We start from the raw sequence: 27,714 nt of genomic DNA on the forward strand, positions 1-27,714 counted from the left end.
GGATATAAATACAATCATGGACCATGGAAACTATGTTGGGAATAAGAGAAATAAAGATGTGAGGAGAGTGGACATAGAAGAAGTGGTAAGGTTGATGGATGGAGGTCCCAGTTCAGACCAAGACCTGTAGGGGTGGGAGTTCTAGAGAGAGCGAACTGGAGATGCAGGGGTGGGGGTCAGAGAACTTGAAATTTGATTAGGATAATACAGTTATTGTTTCAATAACGTCTAAAATATAACCATGAAATTAGGGGGCCAAGGTGGGATGGAGGAAATGATCTTTGGAATTGTCAAATCAAAGAAGAAAGAGGTCATGATTTTCAATAGATTTTGAAAGAATCAAGAATGATAACATGTGGGACTTCCCTGGCGGTCCAGTGGTTAAGACTTTGCTTTCCAGTGCAGGGGATACAGGTTTGACCCCTGGTCGGGGAGCTAAGATCCCACATGCCTTGCAGCCAAAAAATCAAAACATAAAATAGAAGCAATATTGGAACAAATTCAATAAAGACTTTAAAAATGGTCTGTATCAAAAAATCTTAAAAAAAAAAAGAATGATGACTTGTATAGGTGGAAAGAAAAACAGAGGGACCAGGTGTGCTCAAGAGGTGACCGTAAGACCACAACAAGGAGAGGGACAGGTGGCAAGAGCGAGTATAATCCTTAATGTCAGAGAAGCAGGAAGATCTTAGGAGGTCTGGAGAGGGAATAAGTTCCTTCACACATTATACATTTTCCCTGAACAGAAAGTAAGTTGGGATCTCAGACAGTCATTTTCTCATAGCCTTCTTACCTCCAGATTCTCCCCAGCGTACCAATGCAGAAAAGCAAATCAGTAGTTCAATGGGCTTTAGACTGTCCACAAATAGATAGTAGGACACACGTTCATCTGAGAACTGCAAGAAATCAGACCAATCATTGTATTTCATGTCAGCCTATTAATGCTGTATTTTCCACTTCTATTAAAAGTACAATATCTAACATTTATAGGGAATTTACTGTGTTCTAGACACCACGATAAGTACTTTACAGGTTTAATGATAGGAAGAAAATCACACCGGTGAATGCTGGCAGCAGTCCATGGTAGCTGGGTCTGCAGGGCCTGTGTGAGACGGGCCACCATATCAGAGAGAGCCAAAGCTCCTTCCCATGAGTAAAGAAAAGGGATATGCTTATTCCAGAAATGACAAGTAGACGAAGAGACTGAGCCCAGAGCTGAGCAGTGCTCAGAGGATAGGCCTTTAATAAGCAAACAGTCCGTGGAGTAACTTTGGCAGAGAATGGAAATGTACTAAGGTATGCTACTTGGTGGTTTTTGATATAAACCCTCTATTCCTTCTTTCTACAAGATCCTCAGAAATATACCCATTGTACGCTAATGAACCAAACTGGATTTTTGTCTTGGGCGTGCAAGAAAGTACTGAGCACAACTGGAATGTTCTTTAGTGGACAGCCACATAAGGACTACATGAATATGATTTTAATCCATCTTACGTGGGTACCGTTAATATCCATAATTATGGATGGAGAAACTGAAACACAGAGAGGGTAAGTAAATTGCCAAAGGTCACAGCACTTGCAAGTAGAAAAGCTGAGATTCAAAAGTAGGTCTATCTATCTACCTGACTCCAATACTGATCTTCACGATTACTGGGCTATTATTGCATTTCAATTTCCCAGTGCTTCAGCATAATTTTGACTGATGGTATATGGTAAATGTGTTAATTTGTCATTACACTTTCAAAGCTTTCTATACTATTGAACAACAATATTTAAATAACAAGTTGCAATACAAAAGAAAAATCTCTAGCAATACTGTGAAAAAAGAGATCCTTATTAATCAAATATAACAAGATTTCTAGAAACGCTTGGTACAATGTAACTATTTAAAATGATCACTTCCCTCAATGTCTTCCAATAGTTAGCATTAGACACTTTATTTCATTTGTTTTCTTTTGGCTGCCACATGTTGGTGATAGAGGCAGTTGTTTCAAACACCATCTAAAACTATGAAGGGCCCTGCATTTGCCAGCGCAGCCTGTGTGGCTGAGGAGGGGATTCTGCCTAGAGATCATTTGTTGTCATTTTAAAGAGCCTGAGAATTTGAGGGTGAGGTGGCCCCGAGGCCACATTCAGGGGCTCTGCTCTGGTGCGGGGACCAGACACCTTTGTGAGCCCCTTGCCGACCCCCATGACATCTCCCAGGGGACAGCTAAGGCATGTGCAGCAGACAGGCCTCAGGCTGTGTGTCTCCAGCTCAGCTGGCAGTGCCTGTGGCCACTAAAATCAGGACTGTCTGGCCTCAGACCACGAACAATCCATGTTAAAGGCCGTTAAGTTTGGGTACCTAAAACATCCTCTAAGAAAAAGTCATCATTTTCTCAGACCATTGATGTTAAAAAAAAATTCAGCGGAATGAAGGGACTCATAACGGATGCCGTCATTTTATTTTGCTAAGCTGGGACTTTACAAGGAAAATACAATTCTCTTTTTACCATCACTTCATAAAAATAGGATCTGAATAAAGAACAGTTGGCCATTTTCCGAACACACATACACCTATATATTAGGGTGGTGATGTATAACAAAAACTCATATGCAAACTGCTCTTAGTAATAATAATGACAGCCAGCATTTATTTTCACTTACTAAGTATTAGGCATTCTCCTAAGTGTTTTACACATGTTCTCTCATTTATTTCTCAACTCTATGATGTTGGTCTCTCACTGTCATTGTACAAATAAGAAAACTGAGGCAAAGAGAACTTAAATAGCTTGCTCAAGTCCCACCTCAGATGTGATCTAGATTCAAACCCCGGCAGTCTAGCTCCAGAGCCACTCATCTGCTTCCTCCAAAGGTGTACTAGTGAGAAAGGCGCAGGTTTTACATCGGACAAACGCAGTTCTCGTGATGCTTGCGCCACTTACTAGTTTGGTGATCTTGGGCATTTTACCCAAACTTGGTTTGCCTCAGTTTCCTAACCTGAAAATTGATAATAATAATTGTCCTTTCATTGAGTTTGCTATGAGGAGTCGCTGTAATAAAGAACCTAGGTGAGGGCTAGGAACAGAGTCAACACCTGTAAATGACTGTCATTTAATTATTGCCAATATTTTGAATATGACAACATTCCTAAGTTAACTGTAAACTGTATATTATTCTCATACCGTACTCTGGGTTCCACTATTCCCAATTAACAGGTTTTTTGTTTTGTTTTGTTTTGTTTTTTGTAATATTCATAAAATCAAAGCATTCCTCTGGGCGTTTTTATAGATAGACTTCAGAACCAGGTCACCCATTCTGCCACCCCTGCAAACGCCACCCCAGTCACTACTACAGACCTGATTCTTACTTTCAGAGCAGGCAACCAGCTACAGAGCACCTCTTGAGGGATGCTCAAACGGTTTTCTCTGCCTGCATTTTCATCTTGTACAAGTGCAAAGGGAGAAGTCATCACCAAGCCTCCTACTTTCCCCAGCTCTGCATACAGCTCATGGATATGTCGGGGGAGTATCACTGGGGGCTTGCAGGGCCCCATACAAGTGACATGCAAGTTTCAGCACAACTTAGTTTCCCAGGATATGTTTCATAGTTTTCCACAAAATTCCACTCAATGTGACATTTGTTCGTTAATTCATTCAACAATTTTTTTTTTTTTTTTTTTTTTTTACCAAGCTCCTACCTCATGCCAGGACCTGTACTGCAACAGTAAAGAAAAGGATGGAGTCCTCCTTAAGCTGCTGACGGGAAGTGGCTGGGTAGGTGGAGGGGCACAGAGAAGTGACCGTGCAGTTAGGATGGAGGGAGGGAAGTGTCGGGGTGGCGACAGTCATACAGAGTGCATGGAGTCAGGGTACTTGACCCAGACTCTACAGGCAGGGAAGGAGGTCTCACAGGGTCAAGGACATCCATGCTGTTCTGAAGGACTTCTAGGTGTTAGCCAGATGAAGGCAATAAATATGAAGAAGAATGAACTCCAGGCAGAGGGAAGAACGTGGGCAAAAATAACAGAAATGATAGTGAAAATGTGCTTATATTTTAGGAATTGTGCACAAGTCAGTAAACACTAATTGAAATCAAATATAGTGAATTTACTTGTGCTTTTCCTTCATTTATTCATAAGTCAAAACTTCCTTTATGTGAATTTATATAATAATGCGGCTCAGCATTGAACCACTACAACAAAATCTAATGGATCACACTTGGGGATATGAGGTAGAAGAATTTTGCTTATTGTCTAGATCAGAGATTAGTAGAAGACCCTAAGAATTAAATATTTTTTATTTAAGATTTTTTTTTTTGATGTGGACCATTTTTCAAAGTCTTTATTGAATTTGTTACAATATTGCTTCTGTTTTATGTTTTGGTTTTTTGGCCGCAAGGTATGTGGGATCTTAGCTCCCCAACCAGGGATCAAACCCGCACCCCCTGCATTGGAAAGCGAAGTCTTAACCACTGGACCACCAGGGAAGTCCCTTAAATTTTTAAATATAATTATGTTAGAAGTTTAGAAATGCTTGATAAATCCGAACGAGTTTTTCACTAGCATGATTCCATTAAAAATGTAAGAAGGGAAAGAAAAGAGATCATAATCTATTTACCTTGAATTCTGATTTTTGAAAGTTAAGGCAATATGAACTTGGCTTGTGGAAAATATATATATTCCTGGAAAACATTATTTATAACAGGTTATTGTCATCATATGCAACAAAACAGTACTACATGTTAAGTTTCTCAGAAGCAAATAATTATAGGCAAAACAGGTAAAGACAGATGAAAGTTAAAAAAATAATAACAACTCAGAAAGGTAAAAAGTGGTTGCCAGGGGCTGGGGGTGGGGAAAATAGGGAGAGATTGGTAAAAGATACAAACTTTCAGTTATAAGATGAATAAGGTCTGAAGATCTAATGTATAACATGGCAACTATCATTGATAACACTATATTGTATAATTAAAATTTGCTAAGAGAATAGAACTTAAATGTTCTCACACACAATAAAAAAATAAATATATGAGGTGATAGATATGTTAGTTAACTTGATGGGGGGGATTTTTCACAATATATATGTGTATCAATTCATCACCATGTACACTTTAAATACTTACAATTTTATTTGTCAATTGCATCTCAATAAAGCTGAGAAAAAATAATAACTGTATTGAATTAGTTGCCTGAAAGGGACAAAAATGATCTCCTTCAGTGAATAAACTGCCTTCATCTTAATAAACAAATAAGTCTTTGAGGATAAGCTGAAACTGGCCTGAGACTGGTTTGGCTATTCATGTTTCATGTGGACAATCAACTCATCCATATTTCCTTCTAATATTTTTCTTATTAGTTATCTATTTTATACATATTAGTGTATCTATGTCAATCCCAATCTCCCAATTCATCTCACCACCACCCCCCCACTATCCCCCCTTGGTGTCCATATGTTTGTTCTCTATATCTGTGTCTCTATTTCTGTCTTGCAAACCAGTTCATCTGTACCATTTTTCTAGATTCCACATATATGCATTAATATATGATATTTGTTTTTCTCTTTCTGACTTACTTCACTCTGTATGACAGCCTCTAGGTCCATCCACGTCTCTACAAATGACCCAATTTTGTTCCTTTTTATGGCTGAGTAATATTCCATTGTATATATGTACCACATGTCCTTTATCCATTTGTCTGTCGATGGGCATTTAGGTTGCTTCCGTGACCTGGCTGTTGTAAATATCCTTCTAATATTTTTGTTTGATATTATATCAACACCAGACTAATATTGGCTTAACTCTTTTAAATGAAAGCTAAAAATGAATAGCTTATATACCCACTGTATTAAATGCACACAAAAATTTATACTTACTGAAAGCATACACAGAAGTCTTCAAAATCTAACCATATTTCTTTAGAAACACCATTATTTACTGCTGCAAGTTCCTCCTTCGATTTTTCCTGTGTTGCTGTTGTCTGGCTGACCAAGTCTCTTTCCAGACTGATTCCTTCAGCTGCATGGGCTGCATCATTCAATCCATAGTCTGGTAGTTCATCTGCGTACAGCAGAAGACAACCATGTCAAACATACCTAATTGTTAAATATTAAATTATTAAGATATGAAAAATTGTAGAGGAGAGCTCACATATCAAAATCTATTTTTGAGAAAATATTTACTGAGGTAATAGTTTACATGCAGGCCTCAAATTTGTAGAGGTCCATACAAAGACCCATTTTCATACCCTCAGGAGAATTTAATCATAACTTACATGCAGAGTGTCCAGAAATTTTGAAATCACTTTCATAAATTTGTGCACACATTCTTTAGAGATTAAAGTTATAACACAAGTTAGCTGGTTTATGTATTTAAAATCTGCTGTAAACAGACATATTCATGTAAGAGGGGCTGACGCAGACAACAGAAGGAGAAGCAAAAATTTGAAAGATCTATTGTGATGGATGTATTTCTGTAAGCCCTGCAGTCAGTGATTCCGTAATCTTATTTTATGTTTATCAAGGAATGGCATAAAGTTCTCATACACTTTTCTTGAACCAAAATGTTATATACGCACATGCCAAATAACACTTTTTTGGATTTCAGCCTTGGTCAAGTCTTTATTTAGGATCTGAGGAATTTGCAATGGTTCCAGTGCTTTGATCATAACGTGCATGCATTAAGACACAAGAACTTTACTCATGGGACTTTAATTAGATAGTCTTTTATTTTGACTTTAAGCTTGAATTTAACAAGTGAGATTATCTGATTTTTCTAGCCCAGAGCAGATTAGACTCAACACATCAGAGGAAGCCCTGGAGGGAGGCTGCTGAGAGCCAGGAGGAGGGAGAGCAAGAAGCTGTCGAGAAGCAGAGACCCCTTTGTGCTTTGATGTCTGTGAAAAAAAGTCTTGAGAAGATTATTAATTTACCTTTTCTGAGTATAGCTTGTGAAGCAGCATTACCCTGTGAAATGAAAGGAACACGTTAAGAAACCATTTATAAATTCGACAAAACATTACAGCTCTCTAAAGCACCACAGTTTCTAAAAGAGTTAATACAGTCTTTTAAACACTGAAGAAATAGATTTCTACAAATACTTACTAAAACCTACAGCAAAACGAAATTTGTTTTTAACCTTAAAACTCAAAAGATGTGAATTTGGCTGAGAGTTTAAATTTGTGACATTAAAATACAGAAGATATGAGTGTATTAAACATTTGAATCTTATAATAAAAGTTAAATAAAAACAATAATATCCCCAAGTAGATATATTAGTTGGTATGAGGCACCTATAATTAATACAGATGGAGTAAAATGAGATTATGATTGATAATTAGTGTACGGAACCTAAAGATTATTTCAAATTATAAAAATGTTTTCTCAAATTTTTAACAGGGAAAATAAGCTTCACATGTATGACTCTGTTATCTCTGGGACACAATTAAAATAAGTATAAAAGATAAAATGGTATAAATTTATACAGACTGATGGGTGATATTTTGGATGATGTAAAGTATATGGAGAAGACAACAGAGTAGACAAAACTTAATACTAAGTGCTGGTGAGAAGCAAGCCCATCCACTCCTTAGGACCCCAGAAACAATTAGCAGGCATCTGGGAAGGACAGAATGAGATACAGGTTGAAAATACAGGGATGGGTTGAATGTCTATATAAGGAACAGACAAATCCCCACTTCTCCCTAATCCCTTCTGGTTTAGCATCTATCCTTCTTCTGCCTAAACAGGACACTGGAAGTTGCTTCAAGTAGAGAAATTAAATGAAAAGTCTCCAGATCTGGGTTCACAGATACTGTGGGAAGCAAGAAAGTTTACTACATAGAGAGGAGAGGAATTAAGTGAACATCCACATGCTGAACTTTGAGACTCTCAGGAACTCTGTGCTGCTCGGCTTTAATAACTCTGGTGGATAAGGATATAACAATCCTTATGACCACATTCCACCCCAGCAGGGAGATTAGAGGACCCTTAACCTGAGACACAACAGAGCCAGGGAAAATCCTCAGGGAATCTGATATTTGGAGCTAGTCCCACCCCAAATGAAGCTCATTTACCCCCAATTATCTCAAATTAAAACTTCCAGTTGACAAGCTCTATCCATGCCATAAAGCTTCTTCTAATCAGCAGCTCTTTAATTTCATAAATTCCTTAAATATATGTGTACAAAAAAGTACTGCTAGATAATTGAGGAAAGAGTCTCATATAAAAGAAAGAAACTAATGGGTGTGGGTAGGGAGATTCATAGGAATCAGAAATGATAATATAGGGAGAAATTTTTAAGTTAGTAATATCAGAAAGTTAAGAAGATACTCATTTATCAAATAATAAACTATAAAAATACAATCAAGAACAAGAGACAGTTCTTAGAAACTAAAAATAGGAAAGTGAAATAAATTCAATAGAAAGTTTGGATGTAAAGTTGATACAAAAGACTCAGAGACGAAAACTAAAAAACTTTTCAAAGAAAACATAGGTGAAGAGCTTCACGACATTGGATTTGACATTGGTTTCTTAGATATGACAATAAAAACACAGACCGCAAAAGTAAAAATAAATTGGGCTACATAAATAATCTGTCATTCAAAGGACGTAATCAACAGAGTGAAAATGCAACCTATGGAATGAGAGAAATTATTTGCAACTCATATGTCTAGTAAAGGGTTAACATCAAGAATATATGAAGAACTTCTACAAAAACAATATAAAATAAAGAAACCCAATTTAAGAATGGGTAAAGGACTTGAATAGACATTTGTCCAAAGAAAATATACAAATGGCCAACAAGCACATGGAAAACGTCCTCCACATCACTCATCCTTAGGGGAATACAGATCAAAACTGCAATGAGATACCACCCTCACGGCCACTGGGATGACTATTGTTAAAGAAAAAAGAAAAAAAAAAAAACAGAAAATGACAAGTGTTATTGTTACTGTTATGTGGTAAGGATGTAGAGAAATTGGAACCTTTTTGCACTTTCTGTGGGAATATAAAATGGTGCAGTTGCTATGGAAAACAGTATGGTGGTTCCTGAAAAAGCTAAAAATAGAATTAACGTATGATCCAACAATTCCACATCTGAGTATATACCCAAAAGAACTGAAGGCAGCATCTCAAAGAAACATTTATACACCCATGTTCATAGCAGCATTATTCACCAAGTATCCATTGACGGATGTATGGATAAACAAAAGGTGGTATATGTACATGAACAATGGAATATTATTCAGCCTTAAAGGAAAGAAATTATGACACATGGTACAACATGGATGAACTGTGAGGACATTTTACTAAGTGAAGTAAGTCAGCCCCCAAAATACAAATACTGTATGATTTCACTTATTTGAGGTACCTAGAGTAATCAGAATCCTAGAGACAAAAAGTAGAATGGTGGTTTTAAGGGGCTGAAAAGGGGCAGGAATGCAGAATGATTTAATGGGTATAAAGTTTTAGTTTTGTAAGATGAAATGATTTCTGGAGGTTAGTGGCACAGCAATGTGAATGTATTCAATATTATTGTTCTCAGAAAAGGAAATTCTTGAGGAAAAAGTATAAGAAAATTCTCCAGAACTGAAAAACGTGAGTATCCAGGTTGAACGGGCTCATGGAGTACCTAGCACAGTTCATGTAAACAGACTCATTTACGCGGCCAATCATTGTAAATTTTTCTTATTCCAAGAATGGAAGGAATGTCTTAAAACATTCCCAGAGGGGCAAAAAAAGAGTCATCCTAGAACAGATCAAGAATCAAAATGTTATCTGTATTCTTAAGAGCAATGGTTGAAGGTAAAAGACAAAAGTTAAGGAACAGAGTTAAAATTCTGAAAGAAAGAACATCCACACTGGAATTCTACAACACGCCAAAATATAAATCAGGGGAGGGGGTGGAATACAGACATCTGCAGGCATACAAAACCCTCATAATTTTCACTTCCCACGCAGTTTTTCTCAGGGAGCACTAGAAGATGTGCACCACCTAAATTAGGGTATCAAGTAGCAGGAGAGCATAGTTTCCAAGAATTAGAAAATCCATCAGAGGAGAGAGTGAAAAGAAAGTCCAATGATGACAGGTGCACGTTTCCATCAGTTGGAACAAGAGCAAGAGAGCAAAGGATTCCAGAGGGTGATATCTCCAGGAAAACAGGCGGCATTGGTAGAGTTATCTGATGTGTTTGTGTGGTAAAGGGGGTTTAAAGGTATTTGTTCAATGGTGTTTCTTTTTTTTAAAAAGAGTGTCTGGGAAGGTTTCCTAATGTGTCGTAGAAAAAAAAATGAAGTAATTGGTTTGTACAAAAAGTTGTGTAAGAAAAGAAATTTGTCTCTCCAATAAAAATCCTTCCACAGCTAGAATATTTTTTAACGGAAGAATACTTTTATTTATTACCATCCTTCTTCTATTACAGCCTGAAGTAATGATGAAGGTGGAAAAGGAAACAGGTAAATAATTAATGCCTGACTTGCACTAAATATTAATTCCTAAGGAAAGTCTGAAAACAGGCCTAGTGTCCCTAATATTTGTATCTATTTTAAGGGCAAAGGTAGGGTAATTTTGCTATTTAAAAACATAAACTATATTAGGCTGGGCTAGTCTGAGGTAACAAACCAATCCTGAAATTTCAATGGCTTAACACATAGGGTTAATTTCTCCCTCATATTCAGCCCATTTTGGGGGGCTCCTTTTCAAGGGATTCCTTTCCCAGTTGTGATGTAGGGATCTAGAAACTTGTATCTTGTAGCCTTGCCACTGGGATACGCGGTTTCCTGATGGTTGTGGGAGAAGCAGAGACCTGCAAAGCCACGTGCAGACTCAGTAAGTGCTTCGGCCTGAAATGGCACACCTCACTATTGCCTGCAGTCTATCAGCCAGATTGTGTGTCGAAGGCAAGCTCAAGAGCAGGGCCGGCTTCATGAGTGTGTAATCACTCAGGGCGCTGGGCTCAGAAGGGCCCTGTGTTTGTTTTAATGCTCTGCTGTCACTCTCTTGACATTCTTAATAATTGTTGAACAAGGGGCCCTGCATTTTCATTCCACAAGTTATGCAGCCAGTCCCAGTTACGAGCCAGGAGCCAGACCTGTGAGAGGCCTGGGAAGTATACAAGGGGCACTGAGACTCCCAGGGGGCAGTGGGCATCTCAGTCAGAGATCCTGCCAATCAAGCCACAATGCAGAGCCCTTCGCTTCCACCGTTAGGGCTCCAGCTGTTACGGCTCGTAGAACTCTTAGCTTCCCCAACAGCTTCTTCCCTATTAGGTGAGAAGCATTATGTAACAGCTCAGGAAATCTCAACGGGGTCTGCTCTGGTATCCAGCCTCACAGCTAGAGTACTGATTGGACAAAAACTTGTGAAATGAAAAAATCTTGAAGACAGAGGAAAGTGGAGGTATGAGACGGTAAGTGAATACGAGAGTGCTAAATCCTTATCTTCTACAGCAAGAGGTCAAGAGATAATGTTTAAATTGATAGATGGAGAAAGAACGGAATTCAGTCATCCAACAAATACGTAACAGTGTCTGTCATGTGCTAGGCATCTTTGCAGGTGCTGAGGGAGAAACAGTATATGATAAAGATCAAGATTTCTGCCTTCATACAGCCTACTACTTAGAAATATGGAGACACATAGCAGAAGAAACACTTAAATAAAAGTGATTGACTCTGGGGAGGAAGGCTAAAGAATGAGGAGGGGTAATACAGGTTGGTTATTTTGTGATTACCTTTTTGGTAACTTTTGACTCTTTAAAACTATTGCATACAGTACTTTGAAATTAAGAAAAAAAGTTTAACAATGTTTAAGTCTATTCATTCTTCTTGCAAGATTTCTCATCTGTTAGTCTCTGCTTTTCAACTAATTCTAAAAAATGTGTTTACCTGCGTGTGATTCTGTACCCTCCAATGTATCTTATACCATTTATAGAGGTTGGTAGAAATCAACTATGGTTCATTCACATAATGAAATAGTATGCGACTTTAAGAATAAAGACGCTCTTTAGGCATAGTGAAATTATCTCCAGTATTTACTAAGTAAAAACTTAAAAAAATTTCATTAAGTTTTGAGTAGAAAAAGGTGGAATATTGTATGTTTCTTTATATTTACATAAAGACACCCTGAAAGTGTCCTACAGAGGGCAAAGCAGTGAAAGTGGGAGAAGTACTTACATGGAAACAAGACTTCTTGATGTATGCCTTATAATTTTATTTTTGAACATGCAAATATATTATGCATTAAAACCCTTTCACACCTACCACACTGGCAGAAGTTGAAATATCAGACAATATATGGGTTGGCCAGAATGTGGTGTGCAGAGAAAATTCTCATCCAGTGCATTTTATTGTAAGGTTAAAAGGTGAATGTCCTATGACCCATCAGTGATACTCCCAGATTCATATCCTAGAACAGAGCTTCCTAGGCTAGTGTCCACTGGGGCCCATGGTTAGATTTCAGGAATCCATGAACATGGTTGCTTGAAAGATTATTTTCATCTTTAGCTGAAGTTCAGCATTCAGTTTTCTTCAGTTTTTAATTTATCAATGCAGGTGAGTAGCTACAGTGTTATTGGCAATAACTGTGACTTTATCCATGAAAGAAATCACAATATTTTACATTATATTAGAGTTGTTGCAAAATCTGAAATGTCACATATGCTAATCACTACTTTGAAGTTACAGCAGTTATTAGGCCCATTGTTGGATTCCATGTGGTCACATCTTCCTGTCTACAGACACTCCTGTAACCTGAACTGCCCAACTATCTGGCAGCTATCCTTTAGTATACCTTCAACCACCAAATCGTGACGTTGTATGTTCACACGGTGCTAACCCAGACAGCTGTTCTGCTTTCCACTGTTCCCTGTTGCCAATACTCAGCTCATACGCAGAAAGAGATAAGTTGTATTCATCGTGTGTTTTAGAAAATTGACAAAGGGAGACATAACACATAAAAGTTCACAAACCCTGGAACTACAGAAACTCTTGCATGTGTGTACAGGGACAGTCAAGATGAGTCATGGTACCACTGCTTGCAATAGCAAGAAACAAAAAGCAATGAATGTAGCCATTAACACTGTGAAAGATGTTTTTAAATGGTAGACTAGTTATGTATTAAATACCTTTGACCAGTGAAATGAATGAACTGTAACATGTGGCAAAAGAGACAAATCTCATAAACAACATTAAGAAATCCCAGAAGAATTAATACAAGAGTCCACAAAAATAAAATGAGGTTGACAATGAAACCAAGCTATATATTGTTCATAAACGTGTACATAACTGACAAAATTAGAACAGTGTGGAGCTGACAAATACCAAACCTTGTATGGCAGGTAGGAGATACAATTCAGAAGAGACACACGTGGAACTTCCCTGGTGGTCCAGTGTTTAAGACTCTGTGCTTCCACTGCAGGGGGCACGGGTTCAATCCCTGGTTGGGGAACTAAGATCCCATATGCCATGCAGTGCACCCCCCCAAAAAAAAGAGAACACAGGAGACATCTATGAGAGATGAATATTCCACTTTCTAATCTAGAAGATGGGTACATAAGAAGTTTATTTTCAGTATTCTTTATTCTGCTTAAATGCATTTATGTATAATATATTTCACAATTTAAGAAAAAAATTTTTTATAGTTAAGAATCAGGCTAATAATAAGAGTAACATAGTTACCTGAGACATATTTCTTGTCAACTGACTTAAGCCTGTCTGGCTAAAGTTTGTAGTTTCATCATTTTCAGTAAGGGAAGATAAACCAGATCCTGGAAGCACCCCTTTCTTAATCAAAGATCGTACAAAATGACTAATGGAAAAAAAAGAAAAAAACTTCTGTTATCTTAATCTCTTGTTTAAAGCTACTAATAAATAACTGCAGCTTTTATTGAGATATACTTGACATGTAACATTATATTAGTTTCAGGTATACAACATGTTGATTCAATATTTGTATATATGGCAAAATGATAACCACAATTCTAGTTAACGTAGGCCACCACCACACACAGTTACAATTTTTTTTCCTTGTGATAAGAACGTTTAAGGTCCACTCTCTTAGTAACTTTCAAATATACAACACAGTATTATTAACGATAGTCACCATGCTGCACATTATAGCCCCAGGACTTACTTATTTTACAACTGGAAGTTTGTCCCTTTTGACCCCCATCACCCATTTCATCCACCCCCATGCCCTGCCTCTGGCAGTCATCAGTCTGTTCTCGTGTACTCTGTATCTATGAGCATGTTTGCTTGTCTGTCTTCTTTAGAGTCCACGTATAAGTGGGATCATAAGGTATTTGTCTTTCTCTGTCGGACTTATTTCACTTGAGATATCCTCAAGGTCCATCTATGTTGTCACAAAAATGGCAAGATTTCCTTCGTTTTGAATGGCTGAATAATATTCCGTTGCATAGTGATGTTTGGTCAACCATAGAAAGTTCTGATTTTTTTCATTTTATCACTCTCATTCTTTTACAACCAGTAATTTCTTTTGCTTCATGTTAAAAAATATTTAATTGCTATATATACTACTGAAGCAATATTCTCTATCAGTCACTGGAATGGTGTAAAAATTTTCTGGAACGCTATTTATTGTAAAGCTATGGTGGCCATCTTTGAATGTTGATGATCAGAACACATAGGAACCTGGCATTTAGAAGTGATTTAATTAAGTATCAGAGTAATGTAGCAGTGAAATAGGGCTTGGAGTCAAAAATTTAATGATGCACGTTGAGCCCTTAAGTTTACAACTGTGATATTTATACTAGCTACCCAAGCATACAGTATTTTCTTTCAAGTTATTGCTGACATGGGCTTCCCTGGTGGCGCAGTGGTTGAGAATCTGCCTGCCAATGCAGGGGACATGGGTTCGAGCCCTGGTCCAGGAAGATCCCACATGCCGCAGAGCAACTAGGCCCGTGATCCACAATTACTGAGCCTCTGCGTCTGGAGCCTGCGCTCCGCAACAAGAGAGGCTGCGATAATGAGAGGCCCATGCACCGCGATGAAGAGTGGCCCCCACTTGCCACAACTAGAGAAAGCCCTCGCACAGAAACAAAGACCCAACACAGCCATAAATAAATAAATAAATAAACAAACCCAAAAAGTTGAAAAAAAAAAAAAAAAGTTATTGCTGACATGACCCCAAATCAATGTTGCCACAGCTAGAAGTTTATGGGTACAATAAAAAGATATTTGTTATAGTACAAATATATTAGGTGTTTCAAAGATAAAATTAAATTTCATGTATATAGAACTTCCCATACTTTTGGATTTTTCCTTGCTAGTGTTCTGTAAAACTTGGTTCACCTCAAGCTAAATGTCTCTGAAACTGCCACTAGAGGGTAGCACAAACATATCTGTGAGGCTCTGATTCTCTAAAACAAGGCCAGGAGCCAGGACTGGGCAAACTGGGCATGTTGTTGCTGCAGTGACAGTGTTCCAAGGAAAGGCAGTTGCATAGCACTCATTCTCCGGGGCTCGCCAAAAAGCCGGCTTGCTCTTGTGCTGACCTGAGAACTCTGACCGTACAGCAGTCACGTACAAGGAAATGCCATTCACATGTTTTTGCTTTTGGCTCTGCCAGATAAAATGGATATACTAGGGAATTCATAACAGGTTCAAGCAGTGAATAGATTAGTTGAATCCAATCAAGTGTTGAAGTCACCTAGACCTGGGTTAAAGAATTTCATCCAACTTAATTAGGTTAAAAAGCTGAAAGAAAGCATAAGAAAATTAAGTAAGAGAGTCAACGTTGGAAGTTCAGGTTATGAAACCAACGCATTTGTGGTCTCTCTTGGCATAGGGATTCTAGGAGTCTGTGTGTGACAGTTTGAATCCTGAGAAAATGTGTCCTGGTGGTGTATGCAGCTCTGGTTCATACAATCCGCAAAATATTTGAGTAATATGCAATCTCAATAAGCTAAGAGATAATCAAAAATTATTTGGAATGGTAAAATCATCATCTTAGTGGATAACACTAACTATAAAATTAATTAGAAAAAGTATAAAGCATTAATATTTTTATGTTAAGTTTAAGAAAATTCTGTCTTTATGCGGTATTTTGTATTGGTAACAGGTGAAAGAAGTGTAGCATGTTACATAATCCAACAAATTAGGCTATAAAATGTGTAGCTTTATATTTAATTTTAGGTTTATAATTAAGTTATAAGAAAATTTTGGTTTGTAAAAACTAATAGTGTACATAGGAAAAACCAAGGTTACCAAAAAACATTTTGATTATTTGAACTTTTAATGATGATTTATATAATTGGCAAGATTTTATTTGTGATTTTTGGCTTTTCAAGAATTGCTTAAAGCAAAAATAAAATACAGTACTGTTGTAAATACAATTTAAAATGTTTAAATAAATTCAGCTAACTAAATTTATTTAAAACTTTTATAGAAATTAATAATTTATGTATAAAATAAGAATTTTTATAAGTTAAAATGAAAGTTTGAGGAAAACTAGATTTGCAAATACATAGCAGAACAAATTTTTAAAACCAAAGAAGCAGCAAATTGTTTTTTCTGTTTATAAAGCTTGACATGGCTAAATGCCATGTTTGTCTACTAGTGCTGCCTAGGGGGTCCCTCCTCACCCACTTTTCAGTGAATTGTTGATGCATAGAACTGCAGGAGCTTTAAGTTAAAACATTTGAATAATGTTTCTAATATTTTCAACTTAACTAGAGTCCATAAAATGTAAATTAACGGGCTATGATGTAAAGAAGCTCTAAAAGTAGGACAGTGCAATGAACAGACTTCTGATCTAAATTTTGACTGCTTTTATTCATCAACTTATATTCTTATCGTGGATTTTAATATATCTAAGAGAAGGATGAAACATACCTAATGGTCATTATATTTGTGACCTATAAGCTGTTCAAAAATTTTAATGATGTTCTAGTAAAGTTTAAAAAAAAAAGTTCAAAAAAGTACACACATCATAAATGTAAAACTTGCTGAAAAATCACCAAGTAAATATGGCCATATCACCATTATTCAGATCAAGAGATATTAATATTACCAGCACTCTACAAGCCCTGCCAGATGTGCTTCCCAATCACAGCTAGCACTCCTCACCACAGGTAACCACTATCAAGACTTCCAACACCATATATTGCTTTTTTTTTTCTTTTTAAAAATCTTTATTAATAGAATAATTAAAACTAAACTGTATACTTTTTATACCAGATTTCTTTGGTCTAATATTTTTGTGTGTGACATTTATCCACGCTGATTTTTTTTGCAGTATTTCTTCTGCTTTATATCTATGTATTATTGTATTATGTTTGTCTATGGTTTTACTATGATTATCTAGCGGCAGTTTTCTCCCCATTTACATTACTTGACTTTTTTTCAGAACTTGCTGAATCTTGACTTGATTTTTTTTAACTTTTGGGATAATATTGGCCATTATATTTTTATTTCATGATTATTCCCCAAACTCTCTATCCTCTACTTCTGAGACCCACTTGCAAGTATGTTGGTCTTTTTCAACTTTTCTTACATGTCTTTATTATACTTTTCCTCATTTTTTTTTTTGGTCTCCATACTTCAGTCTGGATATTATCTTTTGACCTGTTTTCCACTTTGCTAATTGTCTTTTTTTGCTGTATCTTATCTGTGATTAAACACATCCACTGAATTCTAAAATTTCAGTTATTATATTCCTTGGTTCTAGAATCCCTATTTTTTTAACCATTTTAAATACTATTATTTATTTTTATATTTTACAACTTTACTGAGGGATTATTGAAGTACATTTAACTGCACAAATTTAAAGAATAGATTTGATAATCCTTGATATATGTATATATCCATGTGTTAGTTATCAATTGCTTCACAACAAATCACCACACTTTTAGTGGTAATAATCATATCACCCACTATTCCTTCTCATTATTGCTATCTGTGGACTTCCTTTTCACCACTATGAACTCATTAAAAACGTTAGACCCAGGATGATAATTTTTATTTCTACCCCTATTGTCACATTCAAATATTAGTAAATTTGGATTCTTCCTCCCCTTCCTCCTTTTTCTTCTTCATTGTCTTTGCTGTTGTATTTAGTTAGCTCTTTTTTTCTCCTCTAAGACTGACAGACTTCACCTCCCAGGTTTTTATGACAATCATTTGATCTTGTGATTTAATTATCAGGTAATAACCAAAAACATTCCCCAGTGTTAATGTTTAAAGTAAAACAAAATACTGTGTTGTTCTAAAACAGAAGCCAAAACTGTAAAGCCAGACATATTTAGGCCTCATTTTGACCAATTCAAAATTTATCTTAACTGTTTATTACTGTGAAATAGAACCTAAAAATTTTATTTTCCTATGATCACTGCATTGACACAAACTTTAATACATTTGTCACCAAGGGATACATTTTTAACTGCACAAATCACAAAATGCTTCATCTGTTAACAAGATGAATTCATGGGAAAGAATGTTCTATACTTACGTTTCTGTTGGAATTGTAAATGCAGTCATTCTATAATTCAAAAACGGACTTGAAATCTCAAGAAACTGGTCAGGCTTCTTTATTACTAATTCTAAAAAGAAAAAGGTAGTGTGATGTACTTTTTTAAAAATCTTTCAAGATTATATGTAAAATTTGACATTTAATGCAGTACTGATTAGATTAACTATTTACCCAGCAAATTTCAATAGAGTTAAATAGAAATGTACTACGATACATAAAGTTTTATATTAAAAAGGACTTTATAGATCCTACCAATATGAGATTTCTTTAGTCTATTTCTCAGTTGCTTTCCAGATTTACAACGTGAAACAATGAAGTCTCAAGGGAGAAAGTCAGCAATGTCTTCTGGAGTTATTATTTGGCATTTGCTGCTATTTCAAGTACACAAAAGACTTTCTATAAAACTCTTTTACTAAAAATGTGTTCTTTTAGTTAACCTCTACAACACAATTGCTCAGGACATGAAAAAAATGTGGACTAATACATGGAGATAGTGGAAGAACAGAAAATGTAACAAAGTAAGGGTCATAGGTAGAAAAGAAAGCAGTAGTCAAGAAAAATGTTGTGGGTATTCCTAAAGATGTCTGAAGCTGACATAGAAGTAAATTCTCAATGGATATAGCACACAACCCATGCACTAACACGGTGAACATTGAAATTAAACATTAGGCATAATTATTTTAAATAAGCTCCTATAGCAGTGGAAAGGATGACCACAGGACGAAGAGAAGTGAGACTATAACACAGTGCACGTGACTTCTCTGTGCTTGTTCTGTGATAACCTCTATATTGATCTCTCTCTCTCCCTCTCTCTCTCTCTCTCTCTCTGTGTTTCCTGTTAATTTCACTTAAAATATTAAATCCAATAGAGAGAAGAAAGGCAATGATGTGGTGAGCCTCAAAGCAGGACACTGCAGTTATGGAATCCCATCAATCCATAGGTTTTCTTTCCCAGCTTACAATGGAGCTATCAAATTATACAGAATTACACAACAGTCAATATCAAAACCAGGAAGTAGCTGAATGTCCAGTATTTTTCCTTTCATTCAGCTATTCCTGATGTTCTGAATGAAGAATGGTTGTGTGGCTCTATGCATTTAACTAAAATATAGCATTCAGTGGTAAAAGATTTTCTTTCAAGCATCATGTGAATGCTGATCTTTGGTTGGAAAGACAGAAGAAGATAGGAAGGAAGGAGGGAAGGGAAGGAGGGAGGGAGGAAACTGGAAAGTTCTTGGAATCCAAAGCAACAGTTGGCACTTTGGTGGCACAAACAGCCTGTTGCAGGAACTCAAAGAATGTAAGGAAATAACTGAAATAATCAAGCAGGAGGGAGAGAGGCAGACAAGTCTAATTTAAAAAAAAAAGATGAACTGACCATTTCTCCTGTATATCTAAACCAGATATTTCTTTAATCTTTGTTCTTTTCTGGCCAGGATAAAACATGTTGTGCTAGAAAATCTTTGCCACCAGCTGTACTTGTTGTATAAACGTAGGCAGAAAGAAAATGTGAGGAAAATTACATGGTTAACAGTTGTTATTTATATCTTAAAAACATGTAAATTACGGTTGGAAGTAGGAGGCAAGGAACAGGTAAATACTCCAATCTCTGTGGCTACTGTGGTTTTAGGATCCTGAGTACCAACGAGACTTACGTATTACCCTGTGACTGAGATATGTTTCCCCTGCACTGAAGGATAAGCAACACTTGAATTGGTAGCAGAAGCCACAGCAAGCACCATCAATAAGGGTACAAGACATGGTTCATAAGCCCAGCCACTTAAAGCTTATTTATATGCTTCTCGGGGATGCCTTTAGTAAACTGGCACCAGGTATGTTCATCGTGGCTTTGTCTTCATTGTTCATTCAAGGACAGGCCTGTGAACCCTAATGCAACAACTTCTAGAATGTGATGACCTGTTACTGGATGAATACAATTAGAAGATACTGAGGTATTGGAAAAGACAAAGGAAGAAAACGCGAAAGCAAGGAAATGAACACAAAAAAGATAACAAAAAAAGCTGTTTTTGAACAAAGATAATTTAAACTTTTCGGAATGGGAAATATATATACACATATACACACATATACATATGTAAACCATAGCACCACAATTCTCTATCACCCTTCATTAAAAATCGCAAGTATAAATTAGCTATGGAAAGGCCATATGTTTATGTTGAATTAACATAAACAAGTTATTCTTCTAAGCCATAATTTTTTAATTATTAGTTTTTCTTTTCTAATCCCCTCTCCTTATGATTTTTCATTTATGGTCTCGCTCATTTCTTCTCTCGCCATCTTGGTCTCTCTTCCATTCAAACGTGGTGCTCATGGTAAAAGCAGTAAAAATGAAGACTTGTAGAGAAAATGATTGAAGGAGCGAAGAATTAGACACGGATTATGAAGAATTTAGAAACAAAAGGTGAGAATAAGAACAAGGTGGGAACAGCCTCCCTGCCCCATTCTCAGCCTGTGTGAACCTGTGTATTTCTGAGCACAACTGCCATTCACTGTGGCTACATGACAACACTGACACGGGAACCAGCCCAGGGTAAAAGTCCTATTCCTATAGGAGTTCCAAACAGAAATCGGTCAATTCAAAGATTATGTCCTACAGGGCACTGTAGAATGATGCCCATGTTAGAAATTCACACCAGTGGCCTAACATATATGCTGCTTAACCTTCTATATTATTTACTACAAACCACTTTTCTATCACAGTTATAATCACAATGCCGTCACCCAAAGAATGGCCTTTATATATCTGACCAGTTTAGACATGAAAACCAAACTGCTTGGCATCTGAGATGTGCAGAATTAATCCTTTAAAGATTAAATTCGGATTAAAGACAAAATTCGGACATAAAATTAAATGAAGGTTTTAACTGTAATGTTGGGTTGTTTGCCTTGATATGTATCTCATTACAAATGAAACTATTAGAACTTCATAGAGAGAAATGTTAATAAGATTTTCAGACAATATGATTCATACCTTGAGCTTCATCTGTTATAACAGTTTCTTTTTTTTGACGAAGGAGTTTCCACGGAGGTATAGGAGGTAGTTTTGGTGGTGCTATAAGGGGGCAAGACCTAGTTCTTGTCACCAGCACAGGATGGCTACAGAGGTGGGAAAGCCCATATTCCCTAAGCTTCTCAGCAGAATCAGCCTAAAAGGTGGAAGGCAGATTTAAAAGGATTCTTGTATTTGCTTCATGCACTTAAGATAATACTTTTCGTCATTATAAAAATACTGTCACCACTAGAGAGACATAGTGGTAATAAGAAAAAAAATAACCACCCGTATTTCTACATTCCTTAACATGAGCACTATTACTCTTTGTATTTCTTTCCATCTTTTAAGTTATCTGGGGCCCCCTTTCCTTAGTTACAAAATGAGAGACTAGAACGAGAAGCCACTTTTCAGTTCTAAGAGTTTAAGATTCTCTGAGATTGCAGAAGTCTTAGTACATCAGTTTTGGTCCAAAATTAATCAGCTACTATTTTTATAGGTTAAAGCTTTGATGCAGTACTTAACATGTAAAGTCTTTGTTAGTTTGTTTTTTAAGCACCAGCAATTGCTACATAGTGTTCAAAATAAACCTACTGCCTTTAGCGCGTCAGGTCCATGAGGGTGAGCGGTTGCCTTGTCTACAGTTTATGTCCTCAGGCTCCCCCCACACACAAAATCCTCATGATCACGCCTGACAATGGAGGCATTCACAGAAGGACAGAGGGTAGAGGCTCCTCTGTGTCCTGCCAGATCAAGTCATTTCCCAGGCAGATGCTTTCCGTATTCGACGGTTCAGATCTCCTGAAGCCACTTGGCTTTGGAACAATTCAGAGTAAGATTTAAGTAGAAATTCAGTTACTGACTGATGGCTGAAATATACCATAAGTAATCAAAAAGTATGTGAAAGTTAAAGTAATGTACACTGTAGTCAAATTCTCATGTTCACGGTCTAAATGTTGAAACATTTAAAGTAAAATAAAATATTAACTACCTTAAAGTCAGTTTTGCCAGTAACTATTTTTCTTCCTAGTGATTTTGCATCATTGATTTCTATGCAAATAGCAATGTTTGAAAATGTAAATTTATAAAGCAGTCATTTAAATTGGGATCAGAAACCCACCTATTAGCCTATTCTAAATTATCGCCTCAGCTACAACATGACTTGCTGTGGTGGCTGTTTTTCTATAGTTCAAACTATAGCTCAGTCTATAGTTGAGGCACAAAATAGGCGGGGGTATCCATGAGCTAGAACAGTTCTTCCTGAATCCAGAGATTAATTATGATTGTAATAATTAATAATTGTAAGAAAGAGTTAACAGTGCATTATTAAGTCCAGTAGAGCCATTTAAAAGCATTATAAATATGGGAAATAAAGAGGAAAGCACTTCAATTTTTTTTTTTTTTTTAAAAAGGCCTAATTTAAAGGAGAGGAAAATGTCACATCCCCTTTATCCCATCTGTGAATGTTAACAATTCACTGAAAAAATTCAGAAACCCCTGGAATTATGCCTTAGAGTGGCTTAAAAATTTTTTTTCATAGATGTTATAAAAGCTAAACCTTTTTTGTATAACTTTAGCTCTGTCAAATTTTAGAAGTTTCCCAACACCTGTAAGGAACCCTTTCCAATAAGAATTTATGGAAGAATATATTGCTGTTATTCACTAAGTTAATGTCTCAGTATAGTAATAAAAATACATTACTGTAAAATTTACATTTAAATAATATCTAAAGTAGTATTTATAAGTTGAATAATTCCCAGATAGTTTACCGTTCAAAAATTTGGTCTATGTATCTCAACTCCTTCTTACAATTGCAACCACAATTGTAGTCTGTTTGCTTTCTTTTTTGAGCTGCAGAGCATCAGAAAATAAAACTATTTAAGGCATTTAGAAAATGTAAGATATTGTATCAAATAATTAAGTATGGTATTTTCACCTATTGTATTGTTTGAATAATCCACAAAAGTACTAGCTTGATGTAAGGTATGTAAGCCAGTTTCTCATACTTTGTTTTATTTCCAACATACTACACAATACTTCTGAATGACATAAAGTAATGCTATTAATAATAGTTATAGTTCGATATTGAGAAACTTTGTTCAAGGGTCGCAAATTTCCTTAGATTAGAATTAGGGACAGAGAGAAATTTAGAATAGTGAAACACTCTAGTGAAATACTGAATAGGCCTTCAAGAAATATTTTTGAATAATTCATTATGTAAGACAAATTAGAAGTTTCCTTGCCCATAAAACCCTTTCACTCCCTTACCCCATCCCACCTCAGACATTCTAAAAGTAGGGTTTTGAGCAGATAGGGGAGGCTTTTTTAGAACTCCCAGCTCACCCATTTAAATAAAACTAAAACCATTTAGAAGACCCAGGAGCAAGAGAATGGGGGATAATGTGGGGTAATTCTTAACACTTTGTTTCTTCCAAAGTTTTTTTTTTATTCTTGCATTCTTTACCAATTCTTTAAATAAAGGAAAAGTATTGACTTTATTTTTACAGCCTGGTCTCATTGTCTTTGGGGTTAGAATTTTTTGCAATGTACTCCATTTAACAAAATTCCACTAGAACAGAACTTGTTTTCTGTAGATTCAGCTTGAAAATATTATATCATCTTTACATTCTGATTTTTACCAGGAGAATGTGTTCATCCTAATAACTAATGTAAAAGAATCAGCAGAAGACTGTAACATTGTAGTCAATTCATTACAGCCTTGAAGTTCATCTCATTACTGTTATAGACACTGGGCTCATTTCTGAAACTCTGGGCCCTTTAAGTCATTTCAACCCCCAAAAGGAGGATTTATAATACTCTGCACATCCTGGCTCCCTCCCACATGTCAAGCTGCCTCTAAGACTTCTCCCTTTGCAATCTGTTCAACCTCTAGCAGTCCCTCGAACCCAGTGGGTTCTCCTTCACCTTCAGACTTTCCCACATAAGCTTCCCTCTGCTTCAAGCACACTTTTTCCTGTTTTCCAGGCTAACATCTTAAAGCCACTGCTTAAACATTTTTTTTTCCCCCTTTGGGAAGACTTTCCTAGTCACCCACTAGAGAGAAAGATGTGTTTCTGCTATGTGTCCAATACTCATTTTTCCACTCCTTCATTAATTTATTTATTTGGTCACTCATTCAACTTTATTTTATTTGAATGCTACATCTACCATGTTCCAGGCGCCCTCTGTTATGCGAGTCTTCTAACTTTATTACTGTCGTTGCTCATCTGCCTTTCTCATTGACTCTTAACTTTGTGGGGAGCGTCCTTATTAATCATGTTCATCATGGTGTCCTCAGATCCCAGCTCATTGTTTAGGACATAATAGATAATTAATAAACATCTGTTGAATTAATGAATAAACATGAGAGTTTCTTTGTCTTTTCAATTAAAAATTTTGTGTTTACAGGTTAGTTTTTCAGTAGGACAGCAAAAAGTTCGAGTGGATTATTTCGCACCTTCTTTGTGTAATGAAGATGTAAATTCTATCTTTATATTTTTTGGTTTTAAAAAGTGTTTAAGTACTTCCCATACATGAGGCCAGGACACTCCATAAAGCATGGCTCATGGTCTTTTGTAGTCCATGGTGTTAGACTACTGGAATATCTAAGACAACACCTAGGCCAAGGCTGGGTAAGGAGATTAAAAAAAAATCAGGGCTGACATAGCCAGCTCAAATCCTAACTCGGAAGGCTTGGAAGCCTGGGAAGCACACTAGGATTTAACCATGGCTAAAGGTAAATAACTTTGAATTAAAAACAGAGACACTGCCCCTTTCTCTACATTCATAATGGCACATTACGTTCTATTGTTTTGACAATATTACCCTTGGTATATTACAGATTTTCGCAGGAAGGAATGGTTTCTATCTAAAGAGAAAGAAGGAGGAGGAGCAGGAGGAGGAGGAAGGAGGGAAGGAAGGAAGGAAGGAAGGAAAGGAAGGAAAGGAAGAAGAAGGAATGGTAACACTATATGCCCCTTGGGCAAATCATCCAGAAGATAAATGTAATGCACGTAGTAAAGTGCAATAATCATACAATTGAAACAATGTAAACATTTCAACCAAATTTCCATTCAATTTTTAATACTCAGCTATTTCTAACTAACCAAATAATTATATCACCGTCTTCTTATACTTTGATGTAGTGATTTCAGAACATATAGAATTCTAGCAATACAATGTTGGATGTCTAAAAGTTCCCCAAAGTGTTAGGAATCAATACAAATACAATAGGTTGTTTTCTAAGTAGACTGAAGAGTAATCTGACTTTATTCTTTAAAAGGGAAGGAGAAAAATGATTTTTATGTCCCAGAACAAAAGATAACTTAAAAAATTATGGCAAACCAATGCATCCCGTGTAACTATTAAATATTATGTTGTCAAATATTTCACGTCATGGGAAAATGTTAATGATACAGCGTCAAGTGAAAAAGCTGGTTTCTAAACAGAAAGTAAAATAGAATTCCCCTGTGTAAAAAAATTTATACACATGTACACATAGAAAATATGCAGACAAGAAAAAAAGTCAAAGTGTATATGCCAAAATGTTAATAGTGTCTATGACTAGGTATTTATACTATGAATAGTTTAATTTTATTACCTTTGTCCATATTTTCTAAGTTTTCTATAAGTTGTTAGATTTATAAGAAAAAAGCAATTAACATTTTTGTGTGTATTACTTTAAGATACAATGAGCTCATAGCAGTGGTTTACTAGCCCTCAATATGCATTTATTTAAGTTGCCTTAGGTTAAGAATATGTGTATGACCTGTTTATAGAAAGATGATTTATTATTATTTAGGAATGACTTACACACTTCTCACTGAAATATATAATTTGATGTCTTTTGTTTACAATGAAAGGAATTGATAAAAATATATGAGACTACATCCTTTTTTTTTTTTTTTTTGTAGTTAAAACTATTGTAATCATCTAAGAAAATTTTGGGTGTTCCAGGTCCCTGTACCTAAGTGCCTAATTATAGAGATAACAAGACTAAAATTCAGGAATGAAATTTTGATTAAATTCTGATATACCTTCTACTACAAGTAAACACAAACACACAGGCACACGTACACACACACACACCATAAATTATACTGAATTTCTTGGCCTTGAGTACTTACCATCTTCTCTAATAAAAAGATCTTCTTTTCAAACAAATAGAGAGGTGTAAAGGTAGCATATACAACCATCTGAGGGGACTGTATTGCTGAAGAACCTGTAAAACCAAACACATATTGCGTCACGGAAATTCTAGCCAAAATGGAACTGGCAGGTCGTGGTAGACTGTTCAAATTCCTTAATGAACTTACCTTTGCTGATGAAATATAGGTAAATGACTCTACATGCATTTAATAAATGTTAAATCTCAAATGTGCATCTATTTTATAGAATGTCTCATCAGTGTTACCTTCACAATAGTACCATATAATTCATTAAGAAATCATTTTACTTCATTGTAAAACAGTTATTACATAAACTCACTCTAGCTATCTGTCAATGTAACTTAGCTTTCATAGAATCTTTATTTTGAATTTAAGGAATTCTGGGAGTTTCTATGTCATTTCAAGTAGAAAGAAAACATAAATAAATTAATCCTCCCATGAAGAAGGGAAACTAAGAAGGTAACTTAGTTTGGAATGTTTAATGCCTGTAGATTTGCTCCTGAACATCAATATTTATTCATGTGTTCCTTAATATCCCTGAAATTACCCCATTTGATTCATGATGCTTTTGCTATTTAAAGATTCTGGCCAAAATAATAGAATTTATTTTCCTCTATTGTTTTTATTTTTAATTAAAAGGTTTTGATTTATTCCTTTAAAATTCACGCACTTAACAAAAACAGAAATATAGATCAATGGAACAGGATAGAAAGCCCAGAGATAAACCCACGCACATATGGTCACCTTATCTTTGATAAAGGAGGCAAGAATATACAGTGGAGAAAAGACAGCCTCTTCAATAAGTGGTGCTGGGAAAACTGGACAGCTGCATGTAAAAGAATGAAATTAGAACACTCCCTAACACCATACACAAAAATAAACTCAAAATGGATTAAAGACCTAAATGTAAGGCCAGACACTATCAAACTCTTAGAGGAAAACATAGGCAGAACTATGACATAAATCACAGCAAGATCCTTTTTGACCCACCTCCTAGAGAAATGGAAATAAAAACAAAAATAAACAAATGGGACCTAATGAAACTTAAAAGCTTTTGCACAGCAA

The 27,714-nt window shown here is 36.0% G+C and overlaps 1 protein-coding gene across 2 annotated transcripts in view; it reads right to left on the reverse strand.

The window, feature by feature from the left end:
• The window catches only part of ADGB (androglobin), a 166,886-nt gene that overhangs the window by 64,862 nt on the left and 74,310 nt on the right, over positions 1-27,714 (reverse strand). For both annotated transcript variants that reach the window (XM_082405431.1, XM_082405432.1), the window contains exons 10-17: positions 26,608-26,702; positions 21,464-21,638; positions 18,448-18,538; positions 13,656-13,785; positions 6,911-6,944; positions 5,856-6,039; positions 4,602-4,665; positions 794-896 (exon numbers count right to left, since the gene is read on the reverse strand). In XM_082405431.1, the coding sequence (XP_082261557.1) occupies positions 794-896; positions 4,602-4,665; positions 5,856-6,039; positions 6,911-6,944; positions 13,656-13,785; positions 18,448-18,538; positions 21,464-21,638; positions 26,608-26,702 (876 nt within the window). The remainder of the gene's footprint in view (positions 1-793; positions 897-4,601; positions 4,666-5,855; positions 6,040-6,910; positions 6,945-13,655; positions 13,786-18,447; positions 18,539-21,463; positions 21,639-26,607; positions 26,703-27,714) is intronic.

This window comes from Balaenoptera borealis (genome assembly GCF_965194805.1).
Source record: "Balaenoptera borealis genome assembly, chromosome: 9".
Classification (NCBI taxonomy): domain Eukaryota; kingdom Metazoa; phylum Chordata; class Mammalia; order Artiodactyla; family Balaenopteridae; genus Balaenoptera; species Balaenoptera borealis.